We start from the raw sequence: 23,064 nt of genomic DNA, 5'->3' as shown, positions 1-23,064 counted from the left end.
CAAGCTCAACAGGCCAGGTATCCTACTCCTGCTCCTGTTCCTTATATTCGTATGTATACTCACTCGAGTTTAGAGATTGGTAGGAGATCTAGTTGAATTTACAAGATGCTGTACCAAGTGGACATAGAGATGATGATATCTCAGCAGTTTGGAACCTAGGGTGACTATTTTAAAATGGGGGCCAACCTTTCAGAACAGGGATGAGGGGAAATGGCAGCATCTGTGAAGACAGAAACCGAGTTAACATTTCCAGTCTGGTGTAGCTCTTCTTCAGAACTGAGGAAGAGTTAACTCTGTTCCTCGCTCCACAGATGCTGCTAGACCTGTTGAGTTTCTGCATGTTTGTTTCAGATTTCCAGCATCCTCAGTATTTTGCTTTTTATTGAATCTTGTCATTATTCCCTTGGTTCGTGATGACAAGGCGTTTCCCATGTTGGTGAATTGAGGATTATTCAAATGCTGACAAAAACAGAAATTGTAGGAAAAACTCAGCAGGTCTGGCAGCATCTGTGAAGAGAAAGCAGAATTAACGTTTCGGATCCAGCGACCCTTCTTCAGAACAGAATTATTCAGCCACTAGTTTGTCTGCCTTATCGATATTGGTGTTTTCACTGAGGAATAGCCATGAGTCATGCGTTATTTGCTAGTCCTCGGGTAAGTAACTCGAGGGCTCTGAGGAAGGGTCACCAGACCTGAAACGTTAACTCTGATTTTTTTCTTCACAGACGCTGCCAGACCTGCTGAGCTTTTCCAGCAACTTCTGTTTTTGTAACCCGAGGTGTGGATCAGTCTGTTGGATAACCCCTTTGGCAAGAATCTGCTTCAGAGCCCTCACAAAGTTCAAACAGCCAGTGTGTTCTCCCTGGTCTCCAGCCAAATATTTATCCCACAACAACATCGCTAAAGCAAATGGTCAGGCTGTTTATCGTGTTACAGTCTTGTGGGAGCTTTCTACAAGCAAATCAACAGCTCCTTTTCCTACATTATATCAACAATACTTCAAAGGTACTTCATTGGCTGTACAGGGCTTTTGGCAGTGCTGAGGTCACAAAAGGTGCTTTATAAATGCCAGGTTCATCGGAATAATTTGCTATCTCTGATTCTTCTGTCTTGAGGAGGGGTAGGCTTAAGCCCAAGTAATAACCAGTACTCACCAGAATCTAAACAGCTGATTTTTTTTACCGTAAATGGGGTGGGGAAAGTACTGTTTCTCCCCAGTGTTTCCATGGAAACTCAGATGAGGGAGGGTAAGGGTTAGGGTTAGGGAATTACTGTCCCTGTCTGCCATGATCTCATTCTGTAGGTTCAGGTCCTGAGGAATAAAACAGCCCAGATGTGTTCCACTTGGCACAGCAGCTGATGGGAGGAACCTCCCATCTGGACCAGGATGGTGACATGAGGAATGTGGGAATATTGGAGCTGAAGTAGGCCATTTAGCCCATTGAACTCGCTCTGCCACTGAATTAGATCATGGTTGATCTCAGGAGGTTGACCTTTAAATCTGTAATTTGAAGTTAGCTTCACGTCAATTAATCCAGAATTGAAATCTAGTCTCAGTGATCGTGAGACTATCATTGCTATAAAAATATCCTTTAGAGAAGGAAATCTGCCATCCTTACCTGGTCTGGCCTCGATATGACTTCAGACCCACAGCAATGTGGGTGACTCTTAACTGCCCTCTGAAATGGCCAAGCGAGCCACTCAGTTCAGGGGCATTTAGAAATGGGTAATACATGCCAGCCTTTGTCACTGACACTCACATCCCTTAAAGAAACTCTGCCTCAGTGCCACTTTCCTGCATCATCTCACTATCTCTATATCCCCTAATAACGTTCGTATCCAGAAATCTATCGATTTCTGTCTCAAACTTGCTTAATGATGGTGAGCACAGATTTGAAAGAATCCCTGATTTAAGTGAAGAGATTCCTCATCGAAGTCTTAAATGGCCTGCCGCTTTTCATAAGATCATGCCCCATAAGTCTAGAATCACCAACCTGGGGAAATATCCTATCTATACCCACCTTGTCATGCCTTGATGAAATTTACAAATTTCTTACCAGATCATACCTCACTCTTTGAAACCCTAGGGAATTCAGACCTGGTTTCTTCAAACTCTCCTCAAGGCAATGCCACCATCCCAAGGTTTACTTCAGTCGCACTCCCTGTATGGTACATATTTTTTATTTATTCACTTGTGGGATGTTGGCGTTGCTGGCTGGCCAGCATTTATTGCCTGTCCCTAATTGCCCTTGAGAAGGTGGTGTTGAGCTGCCTTCTTGAACTGTGCACTATATTTCCAGGAAATATTTGTCTATAGACAACAAGTGACTGCAGCACCTGAAGGAAAGGGTGATGGGGAGGGAGGTCAATAGCAAATCAAAAGTGAACTGGATAAGTAACAGAAGTGATAGGTTTTGTAGGACTGGTAATGTGTGTGCATCAAAGCAACTCTGATTCGATGGGCAAGGTTTACAACCACCAGAGATAATAGGAACTGCCAATGCTGGAGATTCTGAGATAACAAGTTGTGGAGCTGGATGAACACAGCAGGCCAAGCAGAATCAGAGGAGCAGGAAAGCTGACGTTTCGGGTCTGGACCCTTCTTCAGAAAATGGGGGAGGGGAAGGGGTCTCTGAAATAAATAGAGAGAGGGGGAGGCAGATGGTAGAAGGTGGATAGAGGAGCAAATAGGTGGAGAGGAGACAGACAGGTCAAGGAGGCGGGGTTGGAGCCAGTAAAGATGAGTGTAGGTAGGGAGTTGGGATGGGGGTTGGTCAGTGACGAGGGAGGGACGGGTAGGTGGGAGGGAAGACGGACAGGTCAAGGAGGCGGGAATGAGGCTAGTAGGTAGGAGGTGGGGGTGGGGGTTGGCCAGTAAGGTGGGAGAAAAGACGGACAGGTCAAGGAGGCGGGGACGAGCTGGGCTGGTTTTGGGATGCGGTTGGGGCTGGGGAGATTTTGAAGCTTGTAAAGTCCACATTGATACCATTGGGCTGCAGGGTTCCCAGACAGAATATGAGGTGCTGTTCCTGCAACCTTCGGGTAGCATCATTGTGGCACTGGAGGATGCCCAGGATTGACATGTTGTCCAAGGAGTGGGAGGGGGAGTTGAAGTGGTTCGCGACTGGGAGGTGTTGTCATTTGTCACGAACCGAGCGTAGGTGTTCCACAGAGCAGTCTCCAAGCCTCTGCTTGGTTTCCTCGATGTAGAGGAGGCCATATCGGGAACAGCGGATACAATATACCACATTAGCAGATGTGCAGGTGAACATCTGTATAATGTGGAAGGTTTACTTGGCGTCTGGGATGGGGGTGAGGGGGGAGGTGTAAGAGCAGGTGTAGCACTTCTGCGGTTGAAGGGAAAGGTGCCGGGGTGGTGGGCTACTGGGGAGTGTGGAGCGGATGAGGGAGTCACGGAGAGAGTGGTCCCTCCGGAAGGCAGATAAGGGTGGGGAGGGACATATATCCTTGGTAGTGGGGTCAGATTGCAGGTGGCGGAAGTGGCGGAGAATGATGCGTTGGATCCGGAGGTTAATGGAGTGATATGTGAGGACAAGGGATATTCTGTCTTTGTTGTTATTGCAGGGAGGGGGTGTGAGGGCTGAGGTGCAGGACCGCTTTGTGGAACACCTACGCTCGGTTCGTGACAAACGACAACACCTCCCAGTCGCGAATCACTTCAATTCCCCCTCCCACTCCTTGGATGAAATGTCCATCCTGGGCCTCCTCCAGTGCCACAACGATGCCACCTGAAGGATGGAGGAACAGCACCTCATATTCCGCTTCAGAACCCTGCAGCCCAATGGTCTCAATGTGGACTTCACAAGCTTCAAAATCTCCCCACCCCCAACCTCATCCCAAGACCAGTCCATCTCGTCCCCAACTCCTTGACCTGTCCATCTTTTCTCCCACCTATCCGCTCCTCCCTCGTCACTGACCAACCCCCATCCCAACTCCCTACCTACACTCACCTTTACTGGCTTCATTCCCGCCTCCTTGACCTGTCCATCTTCTCTCCACCTATCTACTCCTCTATCCACCTTCTACCATCGCCTCCCCCTCTCTCTATTTATTTCAGAGCCTCCTTCCCCTCCCCCATTTCTGAAGAAGGGTCCAGACCCGAAACGTCAGCTTTCTTGCTCCTCTGATGCTGCATGGTCTGTTGTGTTCATCCAGCTCTACACCTTGTTATATACAACCACCATGCTCTTTCACTTACAAAGAAAGGCTGGATAGGCTGGGGCTTCTTTCAGTGGAGCTTAGGAGGTTGAGGGGTGACCTTATAGAAGTTTATAAAATAATGAGGGGTATAGTTGGAGTTAGTGGTAGTTGTCTTTTCCCTAGAATGGGGGATTTCAAGACTAGGGGACACATTTTTAAGGTGAGAGGAGAGAGATTTAAAAATGACATGGGGGCAAATTTTTTACACAGAGGGTGGTTCGCATGTGGAATGAACTTCTGGAGAAACTGGTGGGTGTAGGTACAGTTACAATGTTTAAAAGACATTTGGATAGGTACATGAATGGGAAACGTTTGGAGGGATATAGGCCCGGAGTAGGCAGGTGGGATTAGTTGATTTTGGGATTATGGTGAGCATGGACTGGTTGGACCGAAGGGTCTGTTTCTGTGTTGTATGACTCTGTGACTATGTGAAGGAAATGACAGGGTCTGCTGGGTCTAGCACAGAAGAGGAACATCACTTCCTGGTCTGACTGGAAGAATCTCTTGTCACGGACAAGATATTAATTTTTAAGTGTTCTCAACTGGTTGTCAATTACATTTTTAAAAAAAAATTAATTCATAGGATGTGGCAAGACCAGCATTTGCTGCTATCCCTAATTACATTTGAATGGCTTGTTAAGACAATTAAGAGTCAATCTAATTGCTGTGGGTCTGGAGTCACAACAGACCAGGTGAGCATTGCTGATTCCCTTCCCTAAAGGACATTAGTGAACCAGATGGGAGTTTTTTTTACAATGATCGATTCTGAGATCTCCATGAGCGTAGTTTTTAATTCCAGATTCCTACTGACTCAAAGTTTGGCAGCTGTCATAGTGAGATTCAAACCCATGTCCCCAGAGCATTAGCCTGGGTATATGGTATGATGGACACTGTTATAAAGGCAATGAGGAAGTCTCACTCCTTTGAGACTGTAAGCTGGTCTGCCCACAAGTATATCACATCATTGTAGTGGGTGGTGCTTAATGCACTCCTCAGTGTTAACCCTTTCAGCGCCTTACACAGTTAGACAGCAGGGAGAGATATACACAGTCGAATGGGTTCTAGCTGCGTTACTTCTTGTACAAATCTATAATTGGGACCCTGCGGTGTTGAGGGAGTGCCACGTTACCAGCCAGTACTGTGTTCTTCAAGTGGAATGTTCAACCTAGACCTGCCTTTCTGGTGGTTCAGGTTAGAGCCATTAGAGCTCCCATGTCTACATCCCTTGGCCAACACTCCTCCCTCAGCTGACATGTCCAACTGAACTACATTGTCGCTCTGGATGAGGGAATGCAGTCTTGGCACAGGAGGACCAAGTAAGATCCCTTCATCAAGGGATTCAACGAGTGAAATGTTTGAGATATTTTGAAAGGGGCCTTTCGCTCCTATCAGCTTGGGTAGGATTTGGACACTGGATGTAAGGATTCTCCCACCACCTTTCCCACTTCACTGATCCTGTCTGTGTTTTATCACCAGCTGCCGGGCAGCGCGTTGCTTTGGTTTGTAAAGGATTCCTTCTGTTGTTGATTTCTCTTCCCCTCTTCCCCCCCCCCCCCCCCACATGCTCTGACCCTGCAGCTTTACATTAAAGGACAGTACAGCTGCGTTGGGAGGTGAAGCCAAACTGGAGCGAAGCCGAATGGAGAACCGACAAGACAGTCTCCCTCTGGATTCGACAGTCATCTCGCTGCAGACAAACGAAGGTATCCTTTTATCATCTTTTGTTCGCTGCAACTTAACAGGTAACAGGAGGAGTCATCTATCTGACCCTTGGGCCTGCTTCAACTTCTGTGGGTAGTCTTTCACCTCAATCCCACTTTCCTGACCAGGCCCCATATCGCTCAACAACTTCATTGTTCAAAAATATTTCCATCTCAAGTATGCTCGTGGTCGGACAGCTTCTGGGATGGAGAATTCTGAAGTTTTGCCATCATCTGGGTGAAGAAATTCCCTCTCATTCTCAGGCCTAACTGATCAGTCCTTTTATAAGCTCATTGACTAGGCTGGTATTTGTTAGCCAGCCCTAACTGCCTTTGAACTGAGTGGCCCACATTTCAGAGGGCAGGTAAGAGTGAACTACATTGCTGTGAGTCTGGAGTATATCAGACCAGGTAAGGATGGCAGATCTTCTTCCATAAAGGGCACTCAGTGAAGCTGACTGGGCTTTTCTGGCCTTTAATAATGGTTTTATGGTCACCATCCCTGAACCAAACTTTCACATTTGAGAAACTAAATTTAAATTCCAGCAGCTGTCTTGGTAGGATTTGAACTTCTGTTCCCAGTGTATTAACTGTGCCTCTGGATTATTAGTGATGGCGATTTTACCACTACACCACCATCTCCCATGATGGCTTTGTGTTCTAGACTCTCTCTCCAAGGGCTGTTGGCTCTTGGTTTGTCAAGATCTCTGTGAATATTATATGTTGCGATGAGACCAACTCTCATTAACCTCTGAGAAAAAGGTCCATTCTGCTCAATTCTCTTCTCAGAGGAAAAGCTCTCCCTGGAATGAAGCAAGAGACCCTCTTTTGCACCTCCAAACATCTCCTCCCTTAGGAGAGGAAGACTACTGAAGCCCTCTCTTATTGCAGCAAGACCTCTTTACTCTCACACTCCAAATCCCTGCAAGAAACACAACAAAGCCAACATCGTGCATTGTTTGCTGCAACTACACATTTCTGTCATTTGTGTGTAATGAGACCCAAATCTCTTAGAATACCAACAAATTTTATTTCAACGATTCCTGCTTGTTTCAAAATCTCTGTCTTTCTAACAAGCAAATGGAGTGGAGTGGGGGCACATTTTTTTGCTGAGTTCTCTGTGCTTTTACAGCAAAACCTAAGACATTAATTTGCCTGATAAATCACCTAATTCGTTCTTGGTGACACATTAATCCCAAATAGCCCAAAGGAGCAGACAGAATAATGTTGGTTTCACACACAGGGATTTTATGGACGAGCTGTGCAGATGGTGTCCCCAAGACTTTAAGATGATGTGGGTGTTTGCCCACTGGCTCAGAGCTGGCAAGGTCCCTGTGTCACCCCTTTTTGGGAAGGTTTACCAGAATGAGCATTTGAGAGGGTGGTGCTAGGACCAGGACCCTGTGGGTGGGGGAACTGCTGGGGGCTTGCAGCTCTCCATTGTTCACCAGCGCCGCTAGGAGGTGGTGGCCACTTCTATCACTGCACCTATTCCAAAGGTCAACAGGGGACCTAGGGGCAGGTGAATAATCAAGGGAGGGCGATTCTAGAGATTGCAGGTGAAAGGGAGGAGTGGATGGGGTAATAGAAACATACAGACACATAAAATAGGGGCAAGAGTAGGCCATTCAGCCCTTTCAGCCTGTTCCGCCATTCAATATGATCATGGCTGATCATCCAACTCAGTCCCCTGTTCCTGCTTTCTCCCCCCACACCCTTTGATCCCTTTAGCCCTAAGAACTAGATCTAACTCCTTCTTGAAAACATTCGATATTTTGGCTTTGACTGCTTTCCATTGTAGAGAATTCCACATTGTCTGGATGAAGACATTTCTCCTCATTTCAGTCCTAAATGGCCTACCCTATATCTTTAGGCTGTAACCCCTAGTTCTGGACTCCCCAGTCATCTGGACCATCTTTCCTGTGTTTAGTCTGTTTATCCCTGTTAGAGTTTTATAGGTTTCTATGAGATCCTCTTCATTCTTCGCAACTTTACTCTGCTCCCCCATTCACTAATGATCATTGCTATCTTAATGCCACATTCCCCACTTGTCCTTCATCCCTTCCCCCGATGCCTTTAAAATCTAAACTTTTATCAATCTTTCTTGAATATATTCAGTGCCCCAGCTTTCTGTGGTAGGGAATTCCACAGATTGACCACCCTCTGAGTGAAGAAATGTTTCCTCATCTCAGTCCTAAATGGCATACCCTGTATCCTGAGACTGTATCCTGTGGTTCTAGACTCCCTAACCAGGGGGAAAAACCTCCCTGCATCTAATCAATTCAGCTCCGTAACAACGTCTCTCCTCCTCCTAAATTCTACAGAAATAAAGAAGACTATATTTCAGCCTTAACAATTCTTTGAGCTCAATATTTCTCCCTCAGCCTGTGTTTATTGCAAAAGGTCCATGCCCTGAAATTCATCCCTCTCTCATGTCACTGGGGAAACAAGCTTCGTGTGAATGAGATGTAAACTGGTTGTATGTAGTAACAGTCTATGTTACTGTTCATATCTTTGTTAGAGATAAGACATTGTGAAAACACCTTGATGTTCTTAGAATGGTGAAATGGGTGGCACTATGTTTTATAACAAGCAAACTCAGCAGGTCTGGCAGTACTGTGGAGAGAGAAACAGAGCAAATGTTTTGAGTCCAGTACGAGTATAGGCGTTGGGAGGTTGTACAGGACATTGGTTAGGCCACTTTTGGAATACTGCATGCAATTCTGGTCTCCCTGCTATAGGAAGGATGTTGTGAAACTTGAAAGGGTTCAGAAAAGATTTACAAGGATGTTGCCAGGGTTGAAGGGTTTGAGCTATAGGGAGAGGCTGAACAGGCTGGGGCTATTTTCCCTGGAGCATTGGAGGCTGTGTGGTGACCTTACAGAGGTTTATAAAATTATGAGGGGCGTGGATGGGGCGAATAATCAAGGTCATTTCCCCAGGGTAGGGGAGTCCAAAGCTAGACAGCATAGGTTAAAAGTGAGAGGGGAATGATTTAAAAGGGACCTAAGGGGCAACTTTTTCATGCAGAGAGTGGTGTGTAAGGAATGAGCTGCCAGAGGAAATGTGGAGGCTGGTACAATTACAACATTTAAAAGGCATCTGGATGGGTACATGAATAGGAAGGGTTTAGAGGGATACGGGCCAAATACTGGCAAATGGGAGCAGATAATTTAGGATATCTGGGTCTTTTGCCAACCTCCATTCTTCCAGCACCTCACCTGTGGCTATTGATGATACAAATATCTCAGCAAGGGGCCCAGGAATCACTTCCTGAGCTTCCCACAGAGTTCTAGGGTACACCTGATCAAGTCCCAGGGATTTATTCACCTTTTATGCATTTTAAGACATTCAGCATCTCCTCCTCTGTAAGATGGACATTTTTCAAGATGTCGCTATTTATTTCACCACGTTGTCTCTCCTCCATATCTTTGTCCATAGTAAACACTGATGCAAAATACTTGTTTAGTACCCCCCTGCATATCCTGTGGTTGCTCACATAGATGGCCTTATTGATCTTTAAGGGGCTGTATTCTCACCCTAGTTACTTAATGTATTTGGAGAATCCCTTTGGATTCTCCTAAACCCTATTTGCCAAAGCTATTTCATATCCCCTTTTTGCTCTCCTGATTTCCCTCTGAAGTATACTCCTACTGCCCTTATACTCCTCTGGGGATTTACTCAATCATGCTGTTTATACCTGACATATGCTTCCTTCTTTTTCTTGACCAAAACCTCAATTTCTCTAGTCATCCAGCATTCCCTACACCTACCAGTCTTCCCTTCGCCCTAACAGGAACATACTGTCTTTGGACTCTCGTTATCTCATTTTTGAATGTTTCCCATTTTCCAGCCATCAATTTACCTGCAAACATCTGCCTCCAATCAACTTGAAAGTTCTTGCCTAATACCGTCAAAATTGGCCTTCCTCCAATTTAGAACTTTAACTTTTAGATCCGGTCTATCCTTTTCCATCACTATTTTAAAACTAATAGAATTCATTCACGGATGAGGGCTGAACTAATATTTATTGCCCAACTCTAACTGCTCAGAGGGCTGCTGAGAGTCACATTGCTGTGGGTCTGGAGTCACATGTAGACTAGGTAGGGATGGAGCAAAAACAAAGTTGATGGAAAAGCTCAGCAGGTCTGACAGCATTTGTGAAGGAAAAAACAGAGCTAACATTTCGGGTCCAGTGACCCTTCCTCAGAAGGATTCCTGATTCACAGCATCCGCAGTTCTTTTGGTTTTTATTTTAGGTAAGGACGGAAGCCTCCTGCACTAAAGGACACTAATGAACAAGATGCATTTTTCCAACAATTGGCAATGGATTCATGTTCATCATTTGACTCTCAATTCCAGATTTTTATTGAAGTCAAATTCCACCATCTGCCGTGACAGGATTTGAACCCGGCCCAGAACATTAGCTGGGTTTCTGGATTAACAGTCCAGCAATAATACCCCCAGGCCGTCACCTCCCCTTGGTGGGGGTCAGCAGGAGACCTCTGTGCCTGTGATTGTTACGATAGCAGGAGAAGTTAATGTGGATGGCTTCCAGAGCCTCCCTTCTTGAGTTCCACAGCAATGCCACATCTAGTGGTTTGTAAGAATGACAATAGGCCATTCACAATGGACTCACTCCACTGTTCAAATAGATCGGGGCTGATTAATCCTCAGCCCCTTTTATTTACCTTGGGATCCTCAACCTTTGTAACCTTTCACTTGCTAGAAATCTAGTAAGAATAAGTCTTGAAGAATCCAGTTCTGTGGGGGATAAGGAATCAGATTTCTGTGACCCCTGAAGGTCATTAGCTTGTGGGTTTTTTCTCTCCCCACAGGGCAGTAGAGGCTCTGTTGCTAACTGTATTCAAGACTGGGTTTACACAGAATTCCCTCCCTCAGGGCATTGTGGGTCTACCTCCAGCACCATGCACGACAGCAGTTCAAGAAGGCAGCTTACCAACACCTTCTCAAGGGGCAACTAGGGGCAGGCAATAAACGCTGGCCCACCCAGCAACACCCATGTCCCACAGGTGAATAAAAAGAAAAAATATCATTGACAAGGAAGTCAAGGGTCATGGGTGGCCAAGCAGGGAAGAGCAGCCATGATCCACTCAGATGGTGGGACATGCTCACGGGGCCAAATGGCTTACTCCTCTCAAGCTCTTGTGTTCTGAGATCTCGCAGAGTGGTGTGGCCTGATCACACTCTTGTGTCCCTCCACACATGGGGCCCCGGTACTGAGGTGTTACAATAGGATGGTTTTTGTTCTGATTGATGTCTCTCAGTATTTGCTCTCCATTCAGAGAATGAGGAGACGGAAGGAAGTGATGCCCCAGCAGACTATCTGTTCGGTGACGGTGAAGGTGATGAAGATGACTTCTTCATAGTCGACCATGAGAACGCTCCAGGTGAGTGAGCGTCAGCTCCAACGCTCGCTGAGTATCAGGAAAGGTTGATCCAACCTCTGTAAAACAAAGCAGAGACCAGCAAGCTCATCGGGTTGTGTCAGATTCTGAAGGAGTTTGATAAGTAAATGGGTGGCACGGTGGCTCAGTGGTTAACATTGCTGCCTCACAGCGCCAGGGCCCTGAGTTCAATTCTAGCATCAGGCATCTGTGTGGAATCTGCACGTTCTCTCTGTGTCTGTGTGGATTTCCTCCCACAGTCCAAAGATGTGTGGTTTAGGTGGATTGGCCGTGCTAAATTACACATCAAAGGGATGTGCAGTTTAGGTGGGTTAGCCATGGAAAATATAAGGTTTTGGGGTGGGGAAGGAGGGGTGTCAGTAGGAACTTGGGCTGAATGGCCTGCTTCCTCACTGCAGGGATCGTATTCTAATGGTCTTTGTACCAAGATACAGAGGCAGTTTCCCCTAATGACAGGAGAGCATCCTTCCAGGTTAACTCATTTTGCTCCATCATCCCCTCCATCCCACAGGAGAGGACTCCGAGTTCATCCTCCCACAGGAAGGTTTCCCGCTGCGACATGAAATTCTCGATCACCCGACAACCCTCGATCACTTCCAGGACAAGACAGACTCGCCCCACATCAGTGGCAACGAAGCAGACCTGGTCTCACTGACGCCGACCGAGGGCATTTCCCTGGTCTCTGTCTCACAGCTGCCCTTTGAAAACGGCTTTTCCGCTGATTACTTCAACCTCGTCGTGAGGGACATGATGTGCTTCTATGCTGAGCAAGGGGATGTGCAGATGGCGATCTCCGTCCTCATTGTACTCGGAGACAGGATCAAAAAGGAAATCGACGAGCAGACACAGGTATGGCAAAACATCATCAGGACAAACTGACTCCACTGTTTTGTCTCTGTTAATCTCTCCCTACAACAACAACCTGCCTTTTCGCAGAGGAAAGCACCCCACCCATGTGCGGCTATGTAAAGGGATATATGGGAACACCACCTCCTTCAAGTTCCCCTCTAATTCACTCACCATTCTGACTCAGAAATATATCGCCGTTCCTTCACTGTCACTGGGTCAAAATGCTGGAATTCCCTCCCTAATAGCATTGTGGGTCAACCCACAGCAGGAGGACTGCAGCGGTTCAAGAAGGCAGCTCACCACCACCTTCTCAAGGGCAACTAGGGATGGGCAAGAAATACTGGCCAGCCGGCGACACCCACATCCCACAAAATGAATAGAAAATAAAAGGCACAAATGATGTGATTCTATGAAGGAGAAATGAAGACCACCAGGAGCATTGGTGCAAGGGTTACATAGTTCATAGTTCATAGAATCTCTACAATGTGGAAACAGGCCCTTTGGCCCAACAAGTCCACACCGACCCTCAGAGAATCCCACCCAGACCCATCTCCCTATAACCCACCTAATCTACACCTCCCTGAACACCTTGTTTTAAGGAAGATCTTTATAGAATGCAAGGGATTAGAGAGAGAGCTTGGGGGTTTGGGAGAAGATCCAAAGCTTATATTCTTTATAAGGGGTTTACAACTAATTTTGGGACGAAGGAAGTCGAGGTTGTGCAAAAAGGACAGAGCTGGATGGATGCAAGGTTCCTTGAGGCTTGTAGGGCTGGAGTAGGTTGCAGAGATTGAAGATGTGGCTTGGTGTGGGACATGGCCTTGTTTGGAATATGGCCCTGTGTAGGATGTTGGTGAACAGGGAGGCAATGTCTGTCAATGCGGAGAAGTGGGTTGAGGAGCGAATCAGAACACAGACAGCAATGTCAACCAGCTCAAGGTTATGGGGGGGTGCGGTTTGGGTACAGCTTATTTTACCATGGCCCTGCTAATTGAATAAGTGTTAGGAAACATGCCCTCTCTCCTTGTGTGGCCTGAGTGTCGACAGGCTCAAACCTCAACTAGTATCACTTGGAGAAGATCCCAAACTGGAATCTGGCTAGATTTTCTGTTTGCTAACCCTGGGAATGCTGGTGAAGCCTCTATCAAATAGACCAGGTCCATTAGCACTGCATCCTTGTAGCTATCATCTATAATTGCCCCATTATCCCAAGAATGCCTGTGTGCTGAACTGATGAATTAATGGGCAGTTTTGAGCAGAGCTAAGGACAGGTTGAGTAGATTGGGCCTACACACATTGGAGTTTAAAAGAATGACAGGTGACCTTATTGAAAGATACAAAGTTCTTAGGGGGCTGGACAGGGTAGACGTGGGGAGATTGTTTCCCCTTGTGGGAGAGTCTAGGACATAACTCAGAATAAGGGGTTGAATATTTTAAGACAGAGATGAGGAGGAATTTCTTTTCAGAGGTTAGTGAATCTGTGGAATTCTTTGCTGCAGACGGCTGTTGAGGCTGGGTCCTTAAATATATTCAGGGTTGTGATAGATTTTTTTAACAGTAAGGGGGAATCAATGGTTACATGGAAACAGCAAGAAAGTGGAGTTGAGGATTATCAGATCAGCCATGATCTCATTGAATGGCAGCGCAGACTCGATGGGCTGAACGGCCTATTTTTACTCCTATGTCTTATTACTAAAACATAAAAGGTTGTGACGTGGGATGACAGGGTAGGTCCTGAGAGGATGTCTCCCTGAAACTAGAACAAGTGGTGGCATATCATCCGACTAGCACCCCCACAACAAGGTGGACTCTTCCCACATCAGTGGCCGCAAGCTGGATTCTCCCATTTAAGACTGAGATGCGGGTGGTTAGTATTTGGAATTCTCTTTCACGCTGGAGCTTATGGGGAGGAGATGGCCTAGTGATATTGCCATTAGATTCTTAATCTAGAGACCCAGATAATGTTGAAAGGACCCAGGTTTGAATCTTGCCATGGCAGATGGTAGAATTTCAATTCAATAAAAAGCTGGAATTAAGATTCTGCTGATGACCACGAATCCATTGTCAATTGTTGTAAAAACCTATCCGGTTCACTCATGTTCTTTGGGAAGGAAATCTGCCATTCTTACCTGGTCTAGCCTATATATAACTCCAGATCTGATGGGCAATAAATGCTGGCCTAAAACGGCCATGAATGAATCAATGATTGAATACATTCAAGGCTGAGTTAGAGAGATGATTGATGGACAAAGGAGTCAAGAGTTACAGGGAACACACACAGGAAAGGGCACCCAAGACCACAATCAGATAAGCTGTGAATTTATCGAACTGTTCACAGATTTGAGGGGCTGAATGGCCTGCTTCTATTCCTAGGATGGTTTGGTTTTTTTTTTAAGAAAGGAGTTTGTTTGCTTGTTGGAAGATACTTAAATCGGTGGGATTTATATCTTATGTTATTTTGAAACACTTCAGGAACACTGGTACACCTCCTACATTGACCTCCTCCAACGCTTCCAACTTTGGAATGTAGCCAACGAGGTGATCAAACTGAGCACATGCAGATCCATCACATGCCTGAACCAGGCTTCGACCACCCTGCACGTGAACTGCAACAACTGCAAACGGCCAATGAACACTCGAGGCTGGATGTGCGAGAGGTGAGTGAACTGTGCCACTGGTGTGAACCCAGGATAGCGGGTTTGCCAGCTGCGTCGGGTGTCTATGGCAGTGTTGGGGACTGCCCAACATCCTCACAGTGGTTCGGTTGGCAATGGCGCGGGGGGTGGGGTCTGTACCAATCTGAGGTGGGGATGAGTTTGGTGTAGTTCAGGTAAAGCATTTGACGAGCTGTAACCCTAACTGAGGGTACTTGTGATTACAAATGTGGTGCTGAGTCATAGAATTGTCGAGCATGCAGAAGGGCCATTCGGCCCATTGTGTGTGTGTAGTGGTAACCCTGGGGAAGTCTGTACTGCAAAGCAGTTGAGGCCAAAATATTGAAGGCTTTCAAAAACGGGTTAGATATAGTTCTTACGGCTAAATGAATCAAAGGGGATGGGGCGGGGAGGGGGGAGCGAAAGCAGGAACAGGGGACTGAGTTGGATGATCAGCTATGATCGTATTGAAAGGGGAGCAAGCTCGAAGGGCTGAATGGCCTACTCCTGCTCCTGCTCCTAATTTCTGTTACAAAAAGCTACTCGTTTGGTCCCACTGCTTTACTTCTTACACACTACGCTGCAAATGCTTTCAGTTATTAGTACACTTTGTGGTGTGGTGTGTAGTGTCCCTGGCTCTGTGCCAGAAGCTCTGGCTTCTAGTCCAGCCACAGCATCCAATGATCAGGAAAATGTATTTATCACACGGCCGGATGGGGTGAGTATTGAATTTCCATGTGGTTGCTAGAATGATTGAGATGGCCTCCTGGTCAGACACACTGGAGACAGACTGGCATTCTGAGTTACTGCATCAGGCTTTAACAGCTACAGATTTCCCAATCAATTTCCACAATTCCCTTTTGGAAGTTACTGCAGGAGATTAGGCCCAGGATCAGGGTGTGTGAAAACTGAAATTTCTTACAATAATTCACCTTGCCAGGGTTGGAGGGTTTGAGCTATAGGGAGAGGCTGAATAGGCTAGAGCTATTTTCCCCTGGAGTGATAGTGGGGGGGGGGGACCTTATTAGAGGTTTATAAAATCATGAGGGGCATGGATAGGGTAAATAGGCAAGGTCTTTTCCCAGGGTAGGGAGTCCAAAACTAGAGGGCATAGGTTTAAGGTGAGAGGGGCAAGATTTAAAAGGGACCTAAGGGGCAATTTTTCACTCAGAGGGTGGTGTGTGTATGGAATGAGCTGCCAGAGGAAGTAGTGGAGGCTGGTACAACTACAACATTTAAAAGGCAGCAGGATGGGTAGATGAATACGAAGGGTTTAGAGGGATATGGGCCAAATACTGGCAAATAGGACTAGATTTATATCGATATCTGGCTGGCATTGACGAGTTGGACCGAAGGGTCTGTTTCTGTGCTGTATACGTCTATGACTTTGTTCATTACACACATCCCCGCTCTCCCAGCCCCACATCATCGCCCCCACCCCCTTCATCCCAGCACTGTTTTGTCCTTACCCCAGCTACAGATACAACATCGCCATGACCTAAACCCCTACACACACAAACACATATGCACATCCACACTGCCCCTCACACACATACATGCCTCCCTTGTCCCCCTATGACCCACTCGCTTCCATCACATGCACACAGCCCAGACACACCCACCCACCCATGCCCCACACACATGCACATACACACACCCCTCCCTGGTGTAAAAAAAATGTAATGGATTCCCACAGTCCTTCGTATTCTCCAGGTACAGAGCTGTCTATTCCACTAACTTCACAAAATCCTGCAAAAATGTAAATGTGGCACAGCCTCAGGCCCTCAAGGTACTGGGAGTTTTGGACCCCGGACCTTTCAGCCAGTACCTTTCAAATGATCGAAACTCGCCGAATCAAAGAATTATTCTCCTTATCTTAGCTCAGATTCTTTTGCCATTTCCTCACCATCTATTCTAACCTCAGAAACAGATTCTCCCAATCCACTCCTTTCTAAAACAAAAAATCCTGGAATAACATTGGACAGGAGAGAAAAGGCAGCTCCCAAGGGAGTGTGGCACTGGAGGGAGAGAACAAGAGGGGGAAAAGGCAGGTCTGGGAGTGTAGTACAGATGAACAAATCCAGATGTACAGATATTTATATCCTGTTTATTTGCTGTGCTTTCTGTTGCTAGGTGTCGGCGTGGTGGCAGTAGATGTGCAGTGTGCCACCACGCGGTGAAGGGGCTCTTTGTTTGGTGCCAGGGCTGTACACATGGAGGACACCTCCAGCATCTCATGGATTGGTTTCAGTTCCACACCCACTGCCCAACGGGGTGTGGCCACCTTTGTGAATACACGTAGCCAATAGCACGCTCATCTCCTCTCAACCTCCAGGAAGAGGAGAAATCACACAGTTGGATTCCATTGACTGGGGGCCAGGCAGTGCCTGCAGCTTACAGCAAGGAGGGGCCTTTCCAATCGAGGGTGTAAAGGGAAGTTCAGTCTGTTGAGGAGACATTTCATTCAAGGTTAACCACAGAAGGGAACATAGCAGCAATGGATTGGACTACAATGACAGCCAGAGATCGGAGAAAACTACCCCCTTTATGCTGAAGTAAAGGTTTCAAAGATTTTTGGGCTGATGGCATCAATAAGACTGGTCTGCCCCATGACTGAGGGCAGGGATAGTTGTGGAACCTCTTCCTCCACTTGGGTTGTCCACCACCATTCACAACAGGAGGGCCAGGACGTGTGCTGTGACTGTGCATTGGTTTTAGGATCATGCAGCCCTGCCTATTACATGCTGCTCCCTGCTGCATGCTAGTCCTGTGGACACCTCATGTTTAGGTCTCCTGGTGGCGTATCTAACCCCTCCCTTAACTGCACTGTGGGTACACCTGCAGCACATGGACAGTAGCAGTTCAAGAATGCAGCTCACCACCACCTTCTCCAGGCCAGTTAGGGATGGCGGGGGGGGGAGGATATATGTTGCCCCAGTCAGTGACACCCACATCAGTGAAAGAATATCTTACAGAATTAGGTGGAGGAGGGTAGCACAGCAGATTGGAGACACTGGGGTTGCAGATTAGATGTAATTCCTTCCCTTAACTCATACCTCTGTGCCCTTGCTTCTCAAAGACGCAACTGTCTATAAGTACAACTCCAAATGCTCAGCTTGGATGGTGGTGGCATTGGCTTCAAACCACATAATGAAAGCTGTTAGTTGCAGCTTATCAGTAGCTAGAACAGAGAAGGGCAAGGAGAGGAGCTTGAATTAATTCCCTCCCTCCTGGTCCCCAACAGTCAGATGGAATGAAGCCCTGTGACAGTTCTCTGCCCAGTGTTCATATTTAGCCAGCGGCCAGAGCTGTTCAGACATGACTGAAAGCCAATTTACAGAACTCCTTCACGTAAATGGCAAGAGAGACTTGGGAAACATGTACACGACAGTCACCTGCTTAAAGTAACAACATACCTGGAGACATCTGAGCAACACAGTGGTGCAGTGGTTAGCACTGCTGCCTCACAGCACCAGGGACCCTGGTTCAATTCCAGTCTTGGGTAACTAGCTGTGGATTTGCACATTCTCCCTGTGCCTGCGTGTTTTTCCTCCGGGTGTTCTGGTTTCTTCCCAGAGTCGAAAGATGTGCAGATCAGGTGGACTGGCCGTGCTAAATTGCCCAGTGTCCAGGCATGTGCAGGCTTAGGTGGGTTAGCCATGGGAAATGCAGGGTTATGGGGATAGGGTAGGGGGCTGGGGCTGGGTCTGGGTCTGTGTGGGATGCTCTTTGGAGGGTTGGTGTGACTCGATGGGCTGAATGGCCTGTTTTTGTACTGTAGGGATTCTAAGATTCATTTCTATGACCTACAACTAAGAAAGGTAGAAAGGTTGCATTTCTATAGCCTTTTCGTTCAGTTTCTGAACCTGAGACTGACCAACTCTTGGGTGATGCATGACAAACCCCTCCAAAAGTTCCTCAGGATTACCAGAAGCCAGTCTTTAGCCAGATCAATTTACACCACACCATATGATAATCAAGGAACAGCAGAACACCCGGGCTCTGGTCCCCTGACAGTACCTTGGCATTAATATTGAAGGCTAGTGCTACAGATAGAGATAGTCAGCTCCCATGATTTAACAGCTTCCAAACACATTTAAAAAAAAATCTCTATTCTTGCAATGTATGTATTGCTGACAAGGCTAACATTTATTGGTGGCGGTGATCTGCCTTCTTGAGCCACAGGTAGGGTAGATACACCCACAGCGCTAATAGGGATTTCTAGGATTTAAACCTGTGACAGCAAAGGAACGGTGATAATGTTCCAAGGCAGGGCAGTGTGGACTGTCCTTGTCCATCCAGGCGTTAAGAGGTTGCAGGTTTGGAAGTTGTTATCGAAGGAGCCTCGGTGAATTGCTGCAGTGCATCTAGTACATGGTACATCCTACTGCCACTGTATTTTGAGGGAATGAAGGTTTAAGGATTGTGCACCAAGCAGGATGGTGTCAAATTTGTTGAGTGCCGTTGGGAGCTGCACCCATGCCAGGCAAGTGGAGAGTATTCCATCACACTCCGGACTTATGCCCTGTCAGTGGTGGGAGAGAGATGGGGATTCACGAACAGCATTACAGCCCTTAAATCAATAAGCAAAGAAAACACACAAGGATAAGATTCCAAAGAGCAGCCAGAACAAACGAAATGAACGTAGTTATCAGCAAATCAGGCCAGAAAATTAGGAAGTCAGAGCGTCATCCTCGGCTTATTTCTCTTGCCTTTATTTTGTCTGTTGTAACTAAACACTCTACTCAGTTCAGCCTCTGCCCCCCTGAACAATTCACTAAATTAACAATTAACTCTGACTAAATTAACTCAAGTCTTACGGGGATTTTTGTTGAAGGTAAGAAAACAGTGTAAAACGTCTTTAATGCATGTAATATTTTAACTAATGCTGTTTTAATTTAAAAGGAAGCTTGCAAGCTGCAGGGTGCAGATGGTATTTAATGGGCTGTGTATTTGCTTCAGCTGCTGGATTTATTCAGTTTGAACACAAGCACATATTTATTTACCAGTAGGAAATGGAAGGTCAATTCAGAATCCACCAACATTGTCGCTCGTGTTCGCATTCCAGATGTGCATAATTCCTGGGAAGAGGGGCTAGCATACGTGGAAAGGTTGGGCTTTTACTCACCAGAGTTTAGTAGAATCACAGGTGATCATCTTACCAAAAACATACAAGATTCCAAAGGGACAAGACTAGATGGATACATAGATATTACCCCCTTTGTTGGAGGAGTCCAGCAACAAGGGACAATTTGAAAACAGGGAGTCTCCATTTACAATGGAGATGAGGAGAAACTTCTTCCCTGTGGGTTGTTTGTCTGTGGTGTCTTTCTCAGAGCGGTGGAGGCTGAATAGATTCAAGGCTGAGTTAGATAGAACTCTGATTGTCAAAGGAGTAGAGGACTACAGGAGGTAGGCAGCAGTGTGGAGTTGAGGCTACAAACAGATGGACCACCACAAGATCAGTCACCATAATACTGAACAGCAGAGCAGGCTTGAGGGGCTGAACAGCCTATTCCTCGTCCTTGTGTATTTGTCCAGCAAGGACACGAGGCTAGAAAACAAGTACACCTTTTCATAAAACTCAGTTAATCATATGGAGCAAAACCATGACAGCACAGGTTCATTTGAAAATTCAGAGCTTTCACCGTGACTGAAGATATTTTTACTCTGTTCAGACAGATTATGATACAACTCTGGTGTAGTTGGGAGTTGAATCCAGGCTCTCTGACCCAGGGGTAGGGACACCACCAGAACAGCCCTTTCACTTTGATTGAATTCTTGCTACTTACTGATTTTCCGTGCACCATATCATGTTGGATTTTTTGCATAGAGGTGCCAAGTGGCCTGTGAGCAATGGTGAGTCATGACAGTGAAGTCAGCAAAAAGAAACTTGTGTTTATTAATATATAGCCTTTCGTGACCCCAGGATGTCCCAAAGTACTTTATAACCAAGTATGAAGTTACACTCTTGTACTGTAGAGAATGCAACTAAATTGTGCACAGCAAGCACACACAGACAGTAAAGAAATAATGACCACACTATCTTGCTAGATCACCAGATAAGCCAGTTTGAACTGAAGTTTCATGTATTTTTTAAAAATGTATTTATTTTCAGATAACAAAAAAAAAAAAAAAAAAAGTTTTTGTGATGGGTGAAGCTAAAATATTGGCCAGGACTTTGTACAGTCCCCAAAGCTTAGGTCTCAGAAACACAGAACTGGAGTTAGAGCAACAATCTTTAAGCTGTGAGTGCACACAGCTGCTCTGATGTTCCCTGCATGGCAATGGGCATCGGCACACCAATCATGCCATTGACTTCAGTCACAAAAGTTTCTGATGCACACTGGCCTTGGAGGTCTGCACAGCTGGTAAGAAAATTAGAGGGAATGTTGAGCAGCAGTAGGCCACTCATCCTATCAGGCCCATTCCATCATTCAATATGATCACAGCTCAGCCTCTATCTCAACAATACTCGCACCATCTCCCCATACTCTCGACACCTTCAGTGTCTAGAAATGTATTGTCATAAATATATTCAGCGACCTGGCCTCGACAGCTATGATAGAGAATGCTATAGGACCATCACTCAGAGTGTAACCCATCTTCACAAAGCTATCTTTTCGGGAATAGCAGACAAGGGTTTCTCCTCAGTCAAAGGAAGGCAACTGACAGATTTCCAGAACTGAACTGATTTCATTGAAAATCCACTTCCTCCCACATAAGAATTTGCATTGCTTTTTGACTCTAATCGCCTACTTTTTACAGAAACTCTACAGGGAAACAGACAGTTGAAATTACGTTATCAAGAATGCAGCAACTTGTTAACCATCAGTAGGGAGACCTACTCAGGACAAGCAGTCACTGAGCAGGCCCTCTCACCCTCCCTTGTTCTCGACAATGACAGAGTGTAGCACTTCAGTGCAAAAGACATAGCTGAAGCATTTACCGTCATTTTCAGCCAAAGGTGCTGAATAAGTGATCTTTCTCTATCTTGTAGTCTTCAATGATTCACTCCAAGAATCACCAGGAAATGGCAGAATTCAAGGGACAAAACAAACGGTGCAGATACCAACACATCAAGAGCTGTCTCACCCATTCCAGTATAGCTATAACAATGCCATCTAACTGACTGCTCCAACAATGCTCAAGCAGCTTGATACCATTCAAGACAAAGCAGCCCATTTAACTGGTACCCAATCCAACATTTTTAAGCATTCACACCTTACAATGCATAGTATCATCTACAAGATGCATTGCAGAAATTCACTTAGACAGCACCTTTCAAACCTGTGACCTCTACCACTTAGAAAGGACAAGGGCAGTAAACAAAGGAACACCGCCACATTTCCTCCCAATCCACACCATCCTGACTTGGAAATATATCGCCATTGTGGGTCTACCTACATTGCAAGGACTGCAGAGGTTCAGGCCACCATATCAAGGGTGAACTAGGGATGGGCAATACATGCTGGCCACACGAATGATGCCCACATCCTGTGAATGCATAAGAATAAATCATGGGAAAGTCTGAGTTATGTCCTATCTGAAAAAAAAATCAAATCCAACCTGGTCAATTATCATCCATTAACCTACACCAATCCTTACTCGGGCGACTGTGTGGAGTTTGCACATTCTCCCTGTGTCTGCGTGAGTTTCCTCCAGATGCTCCAGTTTCCTCCCACAGTCCAAAGATGTGCAGGTTAGGTGGATTGGCCATGCTACATTGCCCATGTTCAGGGATGTGTTGATTAAATGGGTTATAGGAGGCCGGGGCTGGGTGGGATGCTCCAAGATTCAGTATGGACTTGTTGGGCCGAAGGGCCTGTTTCCACACTGTAGGGATTCTATGAAGTAATCCAAAATGCTATTAAGTAGCACCTATTTACCAATAAGTTTGGGTTCCATCAGGATAATTCTGACTCCAGACCTCATGTCAGCCTTGGTCTACACATGGACACAAAGAGCTGAAAATCTCCAAGTGAGGCCAGAGGGACAGCACTTGGCATCAAAGCAGACTTCAACTAATTCTGTCACCAAGAACCACTGGAATGTAGCGTTGGCCCTTTGTGAACCACTGCAGGCTTTGTAATGAATGTACCATAGACGTACTAGAAAAGGAGTTTCAGGATTTCAGTCCAGTGACAGTGAAGGAATGGTGACATGCATTAGTTAGGTTGGTGCGTGCTACCCTTGCTCTTCTGGGTGAAG

The 23,064-nt window shown here is 46.2% G+C and overlaps 1 protein-coding gene across 1 annotated transcript; it reads left to right on the top strand.

Moving 5' to 3' along the window:
- Positions 1 to 631: 631 nt before the first annotated feature.
- LOC109932065 (GATOR complex protein WDR24-like) lies at positions 632 to 18,345 on the top strand. The gene is made up of 6 exons (XM_048617340.1): positions 632 to 654; positions 5,800 to 5,924; positions 11,228 to 11,332; positions 11,862 to 12,199; positions 14,672 to 14,856; positions 16,987 to 18,345. Exons 1-6 carry the CDS (start codon positions 632 to 634, stop codon positions 17,153 to 17,155), a joined length of 945 nt encoding a protein of 314 aa, XP_048473297.1. The 3' UTR covers positions 17,156 to 18,345.
- Positions 18,346 to 23,064: the final 4,719 nt, after the last annotated feature.

Source organism: Rhincodon typus, chromosome 37 (assembly GCF_021869965.1).
Source record: "Rhincodon typus isolate 14 chromosome 37, sRhiTyp1.1, whole genome shotgun sequence".
Taxonomy (NCBI): Eukaryota; Metazoa; Chordata; class Chondrichthyes; order Orectolobiformes; family Rhincodontidae; genus Rhincodon; species Rhincodon typus.
This window is presented reverse-complemented; position numbering and strand designations above follow the sequence as displayed.